Source organism: Taudactylus pleione, unplaced genomic scaffold (genome assembly GCF_031769625.1).
Source record: "Taudactylus pleione unplaced genomic scaffold, aTauple2 ptg000038l, whole genome shotgun sequence".
Classification (NCBI taxonomy): Eukaryota; Metazoa; Chordata; class Amphibia; order Anura; family Myobatrachidae; genus Taudactylus; species Taudactylus pleione.
Genome location: NW_028284440.1, coordinates 5,329,027 through 5,347,574, shown reverse-complemented (window position 1 = coordinate 5,347,574; position 18,548 = coordinate 5,329,027). Strand labels below are relative to the sequence as shown.

At 41.3% G+C, this 18,548-nt stretch overlaps 1 protein-coding gene across 1 annotated transcript in view; it reads right to left on the bottom strand.

Moving 5' to 3' along the window:
• Positions 1–18,548, bottom strand: part of TBC1D15 (TBC1 domain family member 15) — a 141,404-nt gene that overhangs the window by 98,322 nt on the left and 24,534 nt on the right. Inside the window, exons 2-3 of the mRNA XM_088452537.1 lie at positions 6,386–6,484; positions 3,988–4,062 (exon numbers count right to left, since the gene is read on the bottom strand). Coding sequence (XP_088308663.1) covers positions 3,988–4,062; positions 6,386–6,484 — 174 coding nt within the window. The remainder of the gene's footprint in view (positions 1–3,987; positions 4,063–6,385; positions 6,485–18,548) is intronic.

The following is an 18,548-nucleotide window of genomic DNA, read 5'->3' as shown; positions in this document are numbered from 1 at the left end:
TAAAATCCATATTTTTAGGAAAAACAGTTGTGAATTGCTCTGGAACCCCTGCGACAACCGCTCCCCTAATAACTAATTAAGCAATTGGAGGTTTCCAATTAGCTTAATTAGTCCTTACGGACTCACCTTCTGCAGAGCTGCCTACTCCTCCAGTGTCGAAGTCAGCTTTCAGGGAACGGCCAGGCACATGACAAATACATACTACCCCTGCACCACCTCTCACCTGCAAGACCCTCCCCGCCCACACTACACTACCACCGCTACCCTGCACCCCCCCACACACACTTCCGCGGTTACCCTGCATCCCCTCCCCACACACACTACTCTACACTTACCTTCTCTGGCTGTCTTCCTTCTTCATGCAGGGGAGTGCAGGAACCAGTTCAGCGGTCGGAGGATGCAGCAGTTGGGCACAGATGACAGCGGAGCATCCAAAGCAGGCGAGATTTTCTTTTCTTCTTACTCGCACCGCAGGGTTTTCAAAGCAGAAAACCCCACTTGTATATTGTTTAATTTGATACCACGGGAGCTCACATACCCGCGGTAATCCAAAATTGGTTGCGAAGTCTGCATAATTGTTTTTGTTGTAAACCTTGCGGCCAATTGAATATGCCCTTATATACTGTATGTCTGGTGATGCTGGGCGCATTTAGGATATCTAAATAGTTGCAAATTATCTTCAAATGTGTATCAATAGTGGGCTACAGTGGATTTGGGATGACCAACCCAAAATCATAGGGTCTTATTAAAACCCAATCCACTGATCAGGGCTGAAGTATAGGGGAATTGCTTTAAACGCAGCAAGAGGATCTATCACTCCAATGCAGTAAAACTGATAGCAAAGTATATATGGAAGTATTTAAATTAGAGTTAACTATGTCACCACACAAGTCTTCTTAGAATTTAAAAGACACCAATACCTGCAGTACGGGGAGGACTGATTATGAAAGATTACATGAATACAGTAAAGATAGTGACTTCAAAGAAATTTGGGCTGGAGAATGAGGTAGGCAGAAACCAAAGGGGCTGGCAGCAGGCATATAGAAATGGACAAGAGCACACTTGCCACCTCTCCCTCATTTTCAAGGAGGTATGCGTTCGGCATCCCGGCGGTGGGGATGCAGACGCTTACATTACCAGTGCCATGATGATGGTCGCGATGGTCAAGACCATCGGGCTTGCGACGAGACCCTTGTGGTAGGGTCTCGTGGCCGCAAGCCCCAGAGATATTTCGGCTCAAACAGAGCCGGAATCTCTCCACTGACATCACTCGTGATGTCAGTGGGGCCGCCCCCAAACGGCAGGCGTTCTCATGGGAACGCCTCCGTTTTGGCAGCCACCCCCCCAGGCCCGCCCACCAAAGGGGGCGAGCTGTCACTCAACATCGACAGTGGGCTTCATAAATAAAGCGCAAAGAGAGGAAAAGACACGAGTCATTGGGTGCAGGCAAAATAGAAAAGAGGGCAGATATAAACCGTATGGGCAACCCTGAACAGATTTTGTACTGGAACAAAAATTAGACACCACTTGGACTGTAAAATACAGTTTTTAATCTAGCACAGTCAAGTGTAACTAACAAAGGCAAAAACATACATTTCAAATATTTTTCTTTAAATCTACACTTTGTAAAATGTCACCTCTGCCCTTTAGTGAGCTGGCTGTGGAGGACGTTAGTTAGAAGCCCTGCCAGAGAAACATAGTTAGCCATTAACTGCATGACCTATCTTCAGCTCATAAGCTTCATCAGACAATCTTTACTGCCTGCTGCTCTTCTGGTCAATAGACAGGATTAGGGATGGAGAGGGAAGCATCTGCACTGCATGACTCCTCTCATGGAGTCCTGCTACAATATATTAGACACTGCATGGTTAGTAAAGTGTCTTGTCGCTATTATATGATTGCAGAACTCTATGAGCTGAGTCCTGTAGAACCAATGCTACAGGTCTATAGGTTAGAAAAGATTTGGCCATAGAAGACCAGCTCACACAGCTAATGGGTCAAAAACAGGGCAGGTTGTTAGTAGAGTAACTAAGGGGAGAAAAGGGGTAAAAACACTAAAGGCAGAGAAAATCCCTGCACATACCGCTTCTCAGTATGTACTAAAGGGATTTTCTCTGCCTGTAGCCTGCCAGCGCTAAGTGCAGGCTACAATATCACACTGGACCTGGGGCATTTAGCACTGCCATAAACACCATTGGCAGCGCTAAGTGTCCCAGGTATTACTAAGAGGAGATGTCTCTTACCGTCTACTGACTTCTCCAGCGCTGATATCGCCTCCTGTAGCTGCCGTTATCTGCTTCTCCTCACTGGAGAAGCAGGACTTCAGCTGTGTCAGGTTGGCCGTTTTTATATAACGTTTGTTGGACAAAAAAAAAGTCGCTGCTGCTGCCGCCGGCTGGAGCCCGGAGATGGTGAGTCACACAGGGCTGTAAGGGGAAGGGAATCTCAGCTGTTACCACCAAGGGGGTGACAACGTTCACCCTCCTCGGCTGGTCTATTTTTAGTAAGTGCTGCGATAGCCGGCTCCTGCTTCTCAGTGGTAGCAGGCGAAGCAGGAGTGGCATTAACGCAGCGTCTTAGTAAATAGACCCCTATGTTTTTCTGGCAGGGCTTATGAATAACGCCCTTTACAGCCAAGAGAATAGGGGTAGGCAGGACATTATAGGAATTGGGAATTAAACTAAAATAAACATTTATATTCACAATAATAAACATTTATATATTAACAAATCCTTTCAAGTGAGAAGCAAATCATACAGATCTAATTAACCTCACCTACAATATTCTAATCTATACAGTAAAAATTGAAGAATCCTCCTCTGAAGACTCATCTACAAACAGTTCCTTACTGTTTAGCCACATAGTTCAGTAAGCATGTGCTTTAAAACATGTTAAATAATAATAATAATAATAATAATAATAATAATAATAATAATAATAATAATAATAATAATAATAATAATAAGTATTGCTTTTCTTCATGTATAAAGTAACTACATAGAAGTATGATATACTTGTTTTATTTTCTGCAAGCTGCCTCCTTTCATGACTTGTCACATGGCACAGACTTGCATACTAAATTTGAACCTACTGAACTGAAATACTTACTGCTAATAAAATATACATGTAAAAGACAGGTCCCTGTCTGTTCTACTTTTGTAATAAATATATTTACTTTCCTCTTTTAGTGCTTCAGTATGATACTCCCAAATATAGATATTCTATTCCTTTTCACTTTTTTCTGCATAAAATCATTACCCCCTGTTTCTCATCTTATTCTGCAGAAATATTTTTCCATTCCACATGTTCTTCATCTAAAGGTGCCTACACACTTGGCGATCTGCACACGATCCCACGATGTCTACGATTTCCCTTGAAACTCCTCCCCGGCACTCCTGCACACGATTTGGTGTAAAAATGTGTCCAATGTGACAAACGGTCTATCGTGCATCCTTCTTTTTCCAGTGCATTGTGACTGAGATTGTCAGATCTGCCCTACAGCAGGGCAGATCTTAAGATGCGATGTGCGATCAGCGGGGAAGCGAATCGCATCCTGATCGTGAGTGGGTACTCACGATTTGGGCATATTTTACACGATCTGTCGTTCCGATGCGTCGGAATCGGCCAGATTCGGTAACATATTGCCAAGTGTGTAGGGAAGACCACGCTAAAGACACTAAGGGGTATATTTACTAAAGTGTAGGTTTTTAGAAGTGGAGTTGTTGCCCATAGTGACCAGATTCTACTTATCATTTAACTAGCACCTTCTTGGAGATCCATAGCAACCAATCAAATTCTAGCTATTATCTCCAAGAAGGTGATAGTTAAATAATAAGTAGAATCTGATTGGTTGCTATGGGCAAAAACTCTACTTCTAAAAACCACACTTTAGTAAATATACCCCCCAGCACTTAACAATATTGCTCCTACACTGAATATCCTGTTTGTCGCGCCCTCTTCATACATACAATACAGCAAATAAATTACCTTTACAGCACAAAGAATATTTGATGAATCCAACGTTTCTTCAAGAGGTCTCCAATCTACTATGACTTCCACATCCTTAATAAACAACAGAAGAACACAATAATGTAAGTTGCAGTTTATAGGTGTCATTTTATTTTATTTGCATTGTGTGCTACCTAATCACTGAATTTTAAGTTTCAAAATGTGAGATAAAATTTTATTTAGCAATACTCTTCTATAATCAAAAATAAAAAACCCATTGTGCATACACATTTATCACATAACATACAAAACAACCAGACTAGCTGTTGTAATTATCCTAGCGCAGATTAGAAAATGATAGAAAATCTAATTAATTGTTATGGGTCGCAACCTATTTACACAGATTGTAGCATATGGATAAATATGAACAATATAACCTTGAAGATACATCTTTCACGGAAAACAGTTACCTTCTTCTAGCCTTCCTCTGCAAACAATGGGCCAGATTCATTACGGATCGCTATTGCGAACGTAGCTGCGATTACGCACGCAGTCCCACTGCGAAAATATGCTAATGATTGCAATCGCAATGCCGTTGCAGCCTAACATAAGGACGCCCACTTTACCTTACACACGTCCGTAATACTTTGCAAGTCTGCAAAACCATCGGTAAGAGTACAATCGGAGCCTTAAGCACACTTGCACAAAGTCTGACCTTACTGAGAAATTGCGAACCTCATCGCACGCAGTAAAAAATTCTAAGTTGAATATACCATCGAGGTGGCTAATTTACGCACGGTCATGCAACGGCATTCAAATGCACTGACACACCTGCGTTTCGCTGACCACTCCCCGTCACCACCCCCAAACGGTCACTTCCTGTCAATAAATCTGAGCTGGGTCTGCACAGTCACTGCAATTGCAGTCCGATCGCAGTGCGACCTTCGTCCACTTACACTGCGATGCATACTCATGCACAGAACTCAACAAATGTCCATCTGCGTGCGTAATCGCAGTTGCGATCGGTAATGAATCAGGCCCAATATTTCTTCTCCTCCACACCATACATCTACGTAATAATTGTGTAAGGCTGTTCTTTAGGAGAGGAGGCCCAGCCGTCGGGTAATGCATGGTATCAGAATGGGGGACAGATGTTGGGGTAGAGCAGTGATGGGTGTTCTGTGTCGCGAGACCGGAGCAGCAACTTGGGGGAGGAGGACAGCAAAGAGGGGGCGCCAATTATGTGCCAATTCCTGCAGTGGCTACTTATAAACATTCACATCTCATCTTCGTACTTCTCCAAGAAAATCTTCTGACCTTCATCCCATTTATAAAATTCCCATCAAACCTAAAACATTTTCTTAAAGCCATTCTCCTTTTTGAAACAACCTCCAAACCAAAATACTATTCAAACTATCCATCATACATTATGTATGTGGCACAATTACTACACACAGGGTTTTCTGTCACTAGGAATAGTTTTGTTCACTACTGCAAAAAAGTATTTTTCAATCTAGTTAACCACATAGAGCATAATAATCTAATGGCTTGATGCGTAGAATGTAAACAGCTGAGTTATGTGCCTATTAAATTAAAACTAGTCATTTTATCTACCAAGATTAGCAAAAAAAAAATGGTAGAAACACAAATTCATAACTGCACATAACTTCTTATCTGGTATATCTTATTACATAGTAATTGTCTGAAATTAAATGACATGTATGTAATAGACAGCCATGGCCAAAAGTTTGGAGAATGACACCTGTATTGCTTATCACAAAGTTTGCTGCTTCAGTGTTTTTAGACCTTTTTGTCAGATGTTAGTATGGTATACTGAAATAATATTACAAGCATTTCATAAGTGTCAAAGGCTTTTATTGACAATTACATTATGTTTATGCAAAGAGTCAATATTTACAGTGTAAATTCATCTTTTTCATTTTACCACCATTTATTATAGGCACATACCTGCCGGTCTACTGGTGCTTTCCAATGACCGTATTCATAACTTTCACATTTCCTCCTACAATACCACATGGCCAAGCCTAATTTGTCTTAAATTAATAGCGTGTGTATAAGAGCAGGCGAACTATAGTTCAAGTATGTTTTAGCCAAGTTGGTAGAAATATTGGAAGGTGGAAAAACACCATAAAGTATAGGTGTGATCTAAGGTACCTCTGAGGACAAGTCATTTTCTGTGAAGAACCAGGTTTTGTGGCCACCACTATGCAGGGCATTCACACATAAAAGAACCCTCTCCAGTCTGAATCTTATTTAATAATCTTCTCCCACTAAATTAAATATAATCTTTGCATGTAGGCTTCCCCATAAGTAGATGTGGTTATGCAGATCTCGGTGCTACCAAAACACTTACAACTTGATGTGCAATCTGTAAATGACCATTTATATTTTATAGCAATATGAAAAATCACTATACCTTTTCTATCACACACAATGTTCCTGGTATTAAGCTGTCCTGATTTTCCATTTTTCCACAAGAAGAATGTATGAACACCCCTTCCTGGTCAAAAACTACCTGTAAAACAGAATAAAAAAAAAATACAGATTAAATAATTTTACCAGAAAAAAATAAAGTTGTTACAAAAAAAACGATTATGCTGCAAAATTGCCCTGCTGACTAAACAAACAAATATGATTGGTAATCTGGACATCGGAGTGATATTCGATGGTAAGCCCATTACCACAGCATGTAGTGCATTACTGAGACTTGTCACCTTTAGAAGTATCAATGGACTATAGTAAACCTGTCAAATTATCTAATGCATTCTACTACTTTCTTTAATATAGTTAGGTATCCTGGATTGAATCACAGCTCATGACATTGATTACATAGACTATATGGTATAATTACTAAAACTATAAAATAGATTAGTGTCAGTTGAAAATGTGATTTTCTACTGATACAAATAACAGAAGCAAACCTGACCATTACTACCTTAGTTTAGGATTGGAGAAGTGACACCACAATCTTCAGGCATCAGCTTGACAGAAGCATCACATCATCATAATCCATTACTGGGGGAATTTTAATTAAAAAGTGATGGACGCGATGTGCCATTCCGTAAATGCACATTGCGGCCAGCAATATTGCTAGTTTTTCCTAGCACATTATAGAGGTTCATTGGAAAGCTAGTGATTGGCATACATAAGATCAAATATGAATTGAATCGGCCCCATTTAGCTTTAGGGAGCATTGGGACATCCAGGAGGAGATAGCATCAAGGCAGTTTAACACATAGGATAACATAGAAGAAGAGAGGTGGGGGAGGAGAGGGAGATTTATGTGCAATCGGGATAGAGGTGGTAGTAGATGTCAGAAGGAGTATAGAACTTCACAAAGAGAAGCAGTAAAAAGAGGGCAAAGAACAGAGCCTTAACAGAAAGAGGATGTGGAGGAGAGGATGAGTTAGAAATAGAGACACTTAAGGAACATTCAGAAAGGTAGGAGGTGGACCAGAAAAGAACTGTGCTTCAAGGACCAAGGGAGTGAAAGGTGTCAAAGAGAAGAAAGTGGCTGCCTTAACATAAATAACAGAGGTCAAAGAGAGGGGGAGGGAGAGAATACCTTTTAACTTAGTTCATTGATCACTTCAGTGAGAGCCATTTTGGAAAAAAGTGCAGAGGGCCAGATTACAGTGTTGAAAATAAAGTGAGAGGATAGAACGTGGATCAGGTGTTGTATACAAGTCGCTTAAGTAGTTTGTAAGTAAGGGGGGTATAGAAGGTTTCTTGAGCAAAGAAGAAATTAGTTAGAAGCGAAATTGAAGGTACCAGTGGAGAAAGCGTTTGGGAGCTGATGCAATAAGATTGAGGGTACAGGTTGATGGGAAGAGGAAACAATTGGTGTGAAAATATCTTCAGTAACAAGAGGGAAATAATTTAGTGGATCTCGTGAGAGGAGATTTCTTCATAGGTGGCAATGATTTTGCCATTGCAATAGCTGGCACATTGTGATTAGTATGGAATGAACAGAAAGGCCCCCCCCCTTGGGGGTTGGGCAGAGAAGCAAAATATGATTGCAGCTGTGATGGAATTGGCAAATACATCAATACATCTTTGTGCTGTTGGTAGACTATGCTCTGAATGCGTTGGGTATGAGATCCTGGCGGTCGGGATGGCGCTGGTCAGAATACAGACAGCGGGATCCTGCCATAAGGAAAGAATGCAAGACTAACCCTTATCTCTAACCCTCCCTCCTGGTGACTAAACCTAACCCTCCCTCCTGGCACACTAAACGTAACCCATCCCCCTAGTGCCTAACCCTCCCCCATAATGCCTAACCCCGCACCCTAACCATAACCCTCCACCCTAAAGCCTGATACTTACCGTACCTTCGGGATGCCAGCTACATCCCCTCTGAATATCTATTGCCAAATCTGTGATTTTAAACTTATGTCCATTGTCCTTTTCGCATAAATAACCTATACTCCTTTCACATAGTAACATGTGGACAGATTATACAATCAAACTTATGTATTTAAAAAGTTAGTACTGCTGAGAACATTCTGATCTGGTTACAGATTGCTCTATCCCAGCCATTTCAAAACTGGGGACCTTTGGACAATCAGGAAATGAAGAACAAGTACATACACCTCTGCACGTAAGGTACACTTGGTCCAAACTCCCTTTTCCAGAGAATTGCAAGTAGGGTTCACAGAACTTGAAATGCATGTGTGCACTGTCGCCCACTTTCCTTATAGGTTCAACTAACTATATCTGCAGTACAAGTGGAGCAGTGTTCACCATGAGCTTGCTGTATCTAAAAATAAATCATGGTGTGTACAAACTCCAAATACTAGATGTGCTCTAAACCTTGTAAAGTGAAATTTAAAAACCTATCAAAATAAAAATGTGAGATTAAAATATGTTATTTCTACACATCCTTGTAATTGCACAATAATGGCACATTAAAACACCCCATTATTTTACCAATACTGTAAATTTCAATATTATGGCAATAAAGTAAATTTCTATTTTCATTAGATTGGAAATATTAGTTGCTACTTTACCAATTGCCTCAAATTACTGGAAAGTATATATTTGTGGCAAGTACATTAAAAGACTTCAAGAAGAACCAATCTTGTAAATATATGCCAATACAAAATGTCAGTAACTACTACTCAATGGGCAACAAGGCATCTTAATGTGGAAAAGGAAATACAGATTACTTTCTGCTAAAAAAAAAAAACAACTGACAATTTTCCTGTATTTACAAAGAAAAGGTGGTACTGGTATGCGATCACCGAAAAAATTAAATGGATTATGCAAACAGCACATAGTTTTAATCTGCATCCATTGCTTCTTTTAAAAAAAAACAAAAAAAAAAAACAGAAGATATCAGTAATTCTTACTTTCTCTGCATACAATAGTTTAAGCAAAATAGACTCTTTCAAGCTGCTAGATAGCTAAAAACCAGCATAAAATTAAATTAAAATGATATCAAGATTGTACTCACATGGAAGAATATGGGGTTTATGCAGATTTAACACAAATAAGTGAAACTGTGCTAATTAATACAGAATATCATTAAATACTGTACCAGTATTGCAGAATAAGTAAAGGTCAAGACACACCAATGCAAAGAAAAATACAGATTTAATACAAGATACAAATATACAATATTTAGTCAAATTAATTTAATAAAACGAAATATGAAAAAAATCATTATATTGCAATTGACAGTTCACGATGGAAGAGAATAACATAATATGAGCCGTTTGTATAGTTAGTCCCAATGATTTCAATGCATATAATGAAGCCTCCTATGGCTAGAAGTGTGTTTTTGGAACTACACATTTTGTTTTGTTATTTGCAAAGTCTCAATGTCAGTGTTTCCTTTCCTTAGCTGTCAGAATAGCTTTGTTGATGCAGAGAATTTCAAGGTGCTGTAAACTGCAAAGTTTAATAGAGTCTAGTACACAACCTGAATCTGACAGCAATGCTTGCCATGTAACCTTTTAAAAAACATAATAGGTGCCAGTCACCAAGGGCTAAAGGCTAAGATATTAAAAATAATTTGGCTAATGTTGGGAAAAATGCCCATGCACACAATGTTACTTAAGCAGGGTAAATGTTCTTTAGACAGACTAAAAAATATTTAAAAAAAATAAAAAAAAAACTACTTATTGCGTTCCCTTTAAACATCAAGATGTATTTTATTTAAAACAAAATAAAAATACTCAGAAACAAAACATGTTATGAATGATAAACACCACAACAGAAACAGAATCTGTTCACTGCTCCCATAGCAATGGGAAAACGTTGGCAGCTTGCCTCTGTCACAGGGCGTGTCTGTTTAGGGTATTGACATAGAAAATTAAGTTTAAACAACACACAATTAAGTTGAGAAAAACAAAATTACAGATGTATTTAACATTACTTAAAGAAAACAATAGATATTTTTAATATTCAGGTATCCAATATCCAAACACTATTTACAGTTTATAACCAATCCTTTAAGTGATCACTTCTTGGACTTAACAACCATTACACAGTTGACGCTTGGTAGAATTAAATGAATCTAACTTTTTAACAATTTTAGTGGACACACTGCAATAATAATACCCCTTTTCCATCAAAATACTGTGTCCGACCCGGGTTGTCGAAAACACAATTCCAGCCCATTACATAGCTGGGTCTGACCCCTTTTACACTGCACCTTGTACCCGGGTTATTACTGGGTCTGCCCTGCAAAACTTGTGCATGTAACTAGAAAATGCCTTTTTCAGGCTCACAAAGATGAGATCATAAAAAGTGGGTGGTGACTGCATACTCAAACTCCAATCAGCAACTTTTTTTGCATAACCTGGGTTGGATAACCCACGTCGCACCGTTTACACCACGCCATTACCTTGGTCCTTCCCGGGTTCGACCGTGGTAGCTACTAAGGTCGAATTCCCGGGTAACTCGACCCGGGTAATTTATCTTAGACCCTTTTAAACCAAACGTTGACCTGGGTTGCCTCGGCAATACCCAGTGTTATTTGTTTGGTGTAAGAGGGGCATTATATATGTCACATGTATAGGTTCTGTGCTTTCTGCATAGTAAATTCACTACCCCAATTTTACTTACATGAATCTCTGTTTATGATTACTGTAAAAATCCACTGTAAAACATACACAGCACAGAGAAAAATACATATCCTAGAATTACATAACGAGAAATAGTATTCGGCCAGTGGTCAATATTAGGAGAATATTAACAGTGACAAAAAACTACAGATGAAATCTCAAAATATCAAGGACAGTTGCAACTATAGAGGTGAAAAATAAAAACACTGAAAATACATCCCTTTAATCCAGGACACATATGAATTACACCCATTTTCCACCAAAAACCCGGGGCCTACACGTGTTTTTTCGAACACGGTTCGGTCACATCCCGTTAACACTGCACCTTGGACCGTGGTTACACTGAACCAGTGTCTGCCCTGCAAAGCCTGTGTATGTCATTAGAAATGGCAGTTTTTAGGCTCACAAAGATGAGGTGATAAAAAGTAGGTGGTGACTGCTTAATGAAGCTCCAATCAGCGGCTTTTTTGCATGACCCCGGTCGGATAACCCAGGTTGCGCCATTAACACCAGACCGGGACCCAGGTCCTTCCTAGTTTCGACTCTGGTTACCACCAGGGTGGGATTCTCAGGTCACTCAACCTTGGTTATTTTTTAAGGACCCTTTTACACCAAATCGTGACCCGGGTAGACCCAGCCATAACCCAGGTTATTTGGACAGTGGAAAAAGGGGTATTACACAGTTTCTGTGGCTGTGTGACTTCAAGTCTCCATTTCACCTGGTTTTAATCAGCCACAGAACCGGTCTAATTCACGTTTCCCAAATCAAAGAGATTATATGGCAAGCCTAAAAATACTGAAGACTTTAGAATGATTTGCAGTCCTACATTAATTTACCCACCATATGATTTAATCTTCATCTTGGTCAATTAAGTAGGCCTACACAAACACACATACATATTTTACACACACACACACACACACACACACACACACACACACACACACACACACACACACACACACACACACACACATATATACAGACACACACACACAGACACACACTAGCTGAAGTACCTGGCATTGTCTGGTTTTAAATCTTCAAGTTTTATTATATGATGTTATTCAAATCTATCCAGTGGAAGGCCCCCTGGGTGAAAGTTTTGACCGGCGCACTCCGCCGTGAGGTCTGACAGGGACCCCAACCATTCCATTAGACATCCCAGACCAATTGTCACCCCTCTGTAGTTTTCGACCAAATCCATCCAGTGTAAGGCTGAGAACAGGGTCCCCAATCAAAGTTCTGCCCAGCATACAGCAACGGGAGGTCCAACCAGGACCCTAACCCCCTAAAACTTGGCCAGGATCCAACTGGACCACCTCGTGTTGGTTTCATCCCAATCAGTGCAGGGGCATATATCTTCAAGTTATTAAGTTCTATTATGTGATGTTGTCCAAATCCATCCAGTAGAAAGTCCAGAACAGGCTCCCTGGGTGAAAGCTCTGCCCGACGTACTACGCCGTGAGGTTCCGACCGGGACCCCAACCACTCTATTAGGCATCCCAGTTTTCATCCAAATTCGTCCAGTGGAAAGTCCAGAAGGCCTTCAAAGGCCCAGGGTCACCAACGGGAGATCGACCGGGACCCTAACCGCCCTGACACCTGGACAGGAACCAACTGGACCACCTCGCCTTAGTTTCATCTTAATCGGTGCAGGGTGTACAAATGCATAACCAGATCAACAAACAAACAGACAAATGAATTTTATATATAAGAGATAGCTTGTGAGTGTGTCAATATTATAATATATATATATATATATATATATATATATATATATATACACACACACACACACACACACACACACACACACAGACACACATCTCCAAAGGCCGGCACTCACTTGTATATCACATGTAATATGTGTACTTGCCTTGGTGCCCTCCCCGGGTGCTGGCAGCTCCCCGATGATATAGACCAACGATAAAACAGGCGGCACTCACAGGACTCCAAAAAGACGTATTGAGACTGTTTTTATTCCAACGTTTCAATCTCCTGTATTGGAGATTTTCCTCAGGGATGCAACACATACACACAAACACATTTAAATAGGTACCTTAACACACCCAGGTGATTGATCATCTGTTGCAGCTGCCGAAGGGGGTGATCGTCATCCACACGCGCTGATGTACAAGCAGCGTGTCCAACCTGCGTCGCATAGCGGTTACCATAGGAACCGCAAAGCCGGCATCAGGGATGACGTCAATGTAGAACCTGTGGTCTAATGCATCGTCATCAGGGTACAATGATGACCCTGTGGACAATGCATTAAAGCAGAGGTTCTCAAACTCGGTCCTCAGGACCCCACACAGTTCACATTTTCCAGGTCACCCAGCAGGTGCACAGGTGTACTCATTACTCACTGACACATTTTAAAAGATCCACAGGTGGAGCTAATCAGGTGATTCTGTGAGGAGACCTGGAAAACATGCACTGTTTGGGGTCCTGAGGACCAAGTTTGAGAACCTCTGCATTAAGGACCTGAAACGTTGGGATTATTATCCCTGCATCTGCGTCATACTTCATACCAGAGTGTCGCCATCATGAGACAGATAGATAGATAGGTGTGAGATAGATAGATCTAACTACACACAAGGATGGCACTCCCGGTTGTCTTCAAAGAGTTATATTGTAGTAGAAAAAGTTGTCATATCCAAAAGTCAACGTTTTGGTGCCATATATGCACCTTTGTCAAGACAGTTTACATAATAGCAAAATACATAGATACCTACAGCAACTAATGTGTAGACTTATCCCACTGAAGTAGAGCGTAAAATTCACCCGTGCAGCAGCAAGACCATCTGGGCGCGTGGGACGCGGCTCACCTGGATGACGTCACGCTGTCCCCCGGGCGACATTTACTGCGTTCCACTACCAGGAAGCGGCTGAAACCAGCCTCATCTCCTGGCAACAGTGGATGCTGCCAGGACACCTGATCTATATAGCACGGTGTTGTTTCATACTTTGCATTTGTTGACATTTTTTTGCTTCCTGGTAGTGGAACGGAGCACGTGTAGGTATCGGTGTATTTTGCGGTTATGTAAACTGTCTTGACAAAGGTGCATACATGGCACGGAAAATTTTTTTGGATGTGACAACTTTTTCTATTACAATATAAGTCTTTGAAGACAAGACCAGGAGTGCCAAGTGCCGTCCTTGTGTGCAGTTTATATGTTCTATACGTGTTGATGGATGGTTCGGGCACCCTGGCATTGAGTGCCGGACGCTTCTTGGATAGAGAGAGATCGAAAATTAGAATATATATATATTCTCTCTCTCTATCTATATTATATATCAAATCTTTTTTTTTATTCAAGTGTTCTTGAAGAACTTTATCTCTGAAATAGGCTTCTCACAGATCCAATGCGTAATGACCTGTAAATGTATGCACAGAACACCATGCTGCGACTTTACAAATGTCTTTAAATTGGTGCTTTCACCTTCTTTGCCCAAGAAGTAGATACTACTCTAGTCGAGATTTCCTGTAGCGGCACAAACAGTGCAGTTATCAAACCCTTCAAAATTAGATTCAGGTCCCACGGGCTATGAAAGATCTGATTTGTGGACAAATTCTCTTCATTGCCTGATCTAATCTCTTAATCAATGCATCTTTCACCAATTTCTTATCCAACAGCACACAGAGGGCTGAGATTTGTACTTTAATATTTGAGACTGCCAAATCTTTAATAAACCCCTCATGTAAAAATTGCAAGTACTTGTGAGATGTCTGCTCTTAATGCTTCAGTTTCCGTTCCTATATAAAGGGATTACATAGTTCTAAGTCTTATAATAAACCTTTGAAGAATTTTTCTTTCCTGCTTGTAGCAGAATCTGGACTGCTTGTTCAATAAGACCCATCTGTTTTAACATTTCCTGCTCAATCTTCAGGTCATTAAATGGACTACTGGATTTTGATAACTTAATGGACCCTTGCGTCAATAGGTCTGATCTGTCTGGTAGCACCCATGGTTCTTCCACTGTCATTTCTAATGCTGTTGCAAATCATGCTCTTCTGGACCAATACGGTAAGATTGCTATTACTTCCGCCCGTTCTTCCCTGATTATCCTTAGTGTGAGGTATATCAGTGGGAGCTGTGGGATTACATGCCCCAGGGAAAAATTCCACTTTTGTGCAAGAGCATCTACACCTTGTGTCTTGAGAAGAATTGTGACAGTTTTGTGTTCACACTTGTCGCTATCAAGTCCACTTCTGGACATCTAAAATTTATTGTAATTGCTTGGAATATGCACATCTTTAATTCCCATTCTCCTAGAAGAATTTATTTTCTGCTTAGAAAGTCTGCTATGATGTTCTTCTTGCCTGATACATGCTGTATTGATAGGGAGAGAAGATACTTCTCTGCCCATATAATGATTCTTGAAAGCGCTTTCCTAAGGGCATGACTTTTGGTACTGCCCTGGTGATCCAGATATGTTACTATTGTCATATTGTCCGAAAACATTTTCAAATGGGCTCCCTTCAGGACATCTTGGATTGCAAATTGCCTTCCAAACTGCTCTCATCTCTCTTAGGTTTGAAGATAGCAGTCTTTCTTGCGTGGTGCACCATCCTTGTGTTACATGTTGTGACATGTGCGCTTCCCAACCTACCTGTTACAAGTGCGGTCACGACTTGACACCTTCTGACACTATGCCAAGACAGGACGGGGTTACTCCAGTTCTTCCTGTTGCTAGGAGATCGGCACACTTCAGGAAGTGATGTGTTTTCCACAAGTGCAAACCTGATTGGGACTTCAGCCTATTTATACTCACTTATCTATTGCACCTGTGCCGACTATACAGTGTCTGAGTTCCCTCAGCCTGGCTGCAGAGTCAGGTTGTTCCTGTTCTCCGGTTTACTGAACTCCCACACGGCTTCCAGGCCGCTCCAAGTAGCTTCCGTGCTACAACCTATCTCCAAACGGCTTCCTAGACGTATCCAGCAGCTCCCATGCTGACATCGTTCACCATACGGCTTCCAGGCCACTCCAAGTAGCTTCTGTGCTACCACCTATCTCCAAACGGCTTCCTGGCTGTATTCAGCAGCTCCCGTGCTGCCATTGTTCACCATAAGGCTTCCAGGCCACTCCAAGTAGCTTCCGTGCTACAACCGATCTCCAAACGGCTTCCTAGCCGTATCCAGCAGCTCCCGTGCTGCCAACGTTCATTCCACGGCAATTGCCCCAACATCGGCACCATCGCTGCCAAAATCGGCACACTTGCCGCACCATCAACTCTCAAAGCCATCATCAAACCATAGACTGTTTATCCACGGCAATTGCCCCAACATCGGCACACTTGCCGCACCTTCAACTCTCAAAGCCATCATCAAACCATAGACTGTTTATCCACGGCAATTGCCTCAACATCGGCACCATCGCTGCCAACATCGGCACACTTGCCGCACCATCGGCTCTCAAAGCCAATATTAAACCATAAACTGTTTATCTATGGCCATTGCCGCACCATCGGCATAATTGCCGCATCATTGGCATCACTGCCGCACCATCAGCACCATTGCCACGCCATGGGCATAAATGCCGCGCCGTCAGCACCATTGCTGCACCATCGGCACAGCTGCCACACCATCGACTCCCAAGCTATTGCCCAAAAAACCAAACTGTACTCTCACAACATCTTTACCATCGATACAACTGTGTCAGTAGTAACGGTACATTCTTTACCTGTTGAATTCCCCTGCATCTCCATGTGAGCCGCTACTACCTCGAGCATAAGTCCAGGCGGCCGCCTAAGTACCGGTGAACGTATCCCAGTTCTAAGGGAACAACGGGCGGTTGTTATTGGCAGAAGATCTCGCTAGCCGGGTTCTAGGGGTCTCACATGGAGCAGGCAGTGGGATTCGTAACACTACCGAACTTCCATCTGTTGTAAGTATTAGGTATTGTGGCTGTAACAGTGATGTTTATCTGGTCTCCAGATTTACACTTTTCCACCAATCTAGGGACTTTTTTGTGGCTTGTTTCAGTCGCATATGATGGTAAAAGGGCATGTTTTTCCGTACGTACAGTAAGTTAATACATTCCATTGCAGCTCTCGACTATATCTATGGTCGATGATATCATTCCTAATAGTCTCAATCCCATTTGCAATTGTATTTCGTCGTCTTTATCACATACCTGGTTAATTTCCAAAATGTTCATGCATCTTTCTTCCGAAAGCTTGATTTAATTTTTCTGGCTATCTAATTGTACCCCTAAGTACTGGATTTTTTTGTATTGGGTCTAAATGATTTTCTTCCAATTTATGATCTAACCATGAATCTGGAGGAACTGTATAGTTTGATCTAAATGGCCTTGTAAGGTTGTTCCGGAAATAAATATGTCGTCCAGATAAGCCCACACACTGCAATCTTCTGTTTCCTTAGATGTGCCATCATAGTTACTAAAACTTTTGTAAACATCCTTGGGAGAAGTTGACAGACCATAAGGAAGACAGGTGAACTGGAAATGTTTTCACGCTACACAAAACCTCAGATATTTCTGACAGTCTTTGCTTATTGGTAAATGGAAATAAGCATCTTTTAAAGCTATTGGAGGCTAAAAAGTCCTCTCTCATTATGCCTGCTATAATTGATTTTAGGGTCTCTATACGGAATTGCCTCGTGCAAATGTATTTGTTCACATCTTTTAGGTCTAGAACAGTTCTGAATTCTCCTGATGTTTCTTTACCAGAAAGAGAAGAGACGTCAATAAAAAACGGTTTCCTTTTCTGCAACAGGCACTGGTCTCATCACTTGTAATCTGATTCGTTTCTCCAGACTGTCTCACATTGCAACAATTTCCAATTTTGTGGTAGGAACTACAGACTGTACACATTTGTCCCTTTCCTGTCTTTTTATTTTAACTCTATTTGATATCCACTGGAGACGATTTTCTATACCATATGTCTTGTACAGAAAAAGTAAATCTCTTTGCATACTCTAAACCTTCCTCCTACTGGTATTTCTAAGGGGAAGGACTTGCAGCTTGCAGTCATTGTTGCCTAGGATTGTACTTCCTAAAGTTCTGCCGTAAGGAATGTTGTGTCATTCCTGATGAATACCTTCTATTATATTGGTGATCAGGTCTAACTTTTTGCCTCTCTGTGTTGCTGTCCAATGCAACGTATCCACTACACGATTCGCTCCATGAGTGATATCGTGTAGTGCAGGGGTTCCCAACCACGGTCCTCGAGGCACACTAACAGTCCTGGTTTTAAGGATAGCCATACTTGAGCACAGGTGACTTAATTAGTATCCCAGTTAATTTGATTTAACCATCTGTGCTGCAGCATGGCTATCACTAAAACCAGGACTGTTAGTGTGCCTTGAGGACCGAGGTTGGGAATGACTGGTGTAGTGTCTCCCCGGCAGTGGTGTGCTCAATGTCCTTAATGACACTGAGCATACACACTGAATGATATATTGTTCAGTGCCGGCACCCTCCCTCATCCCTGAACCTGCATATCCTGACGATATTGTCAGGTTGGATAGCAGGTTCGGA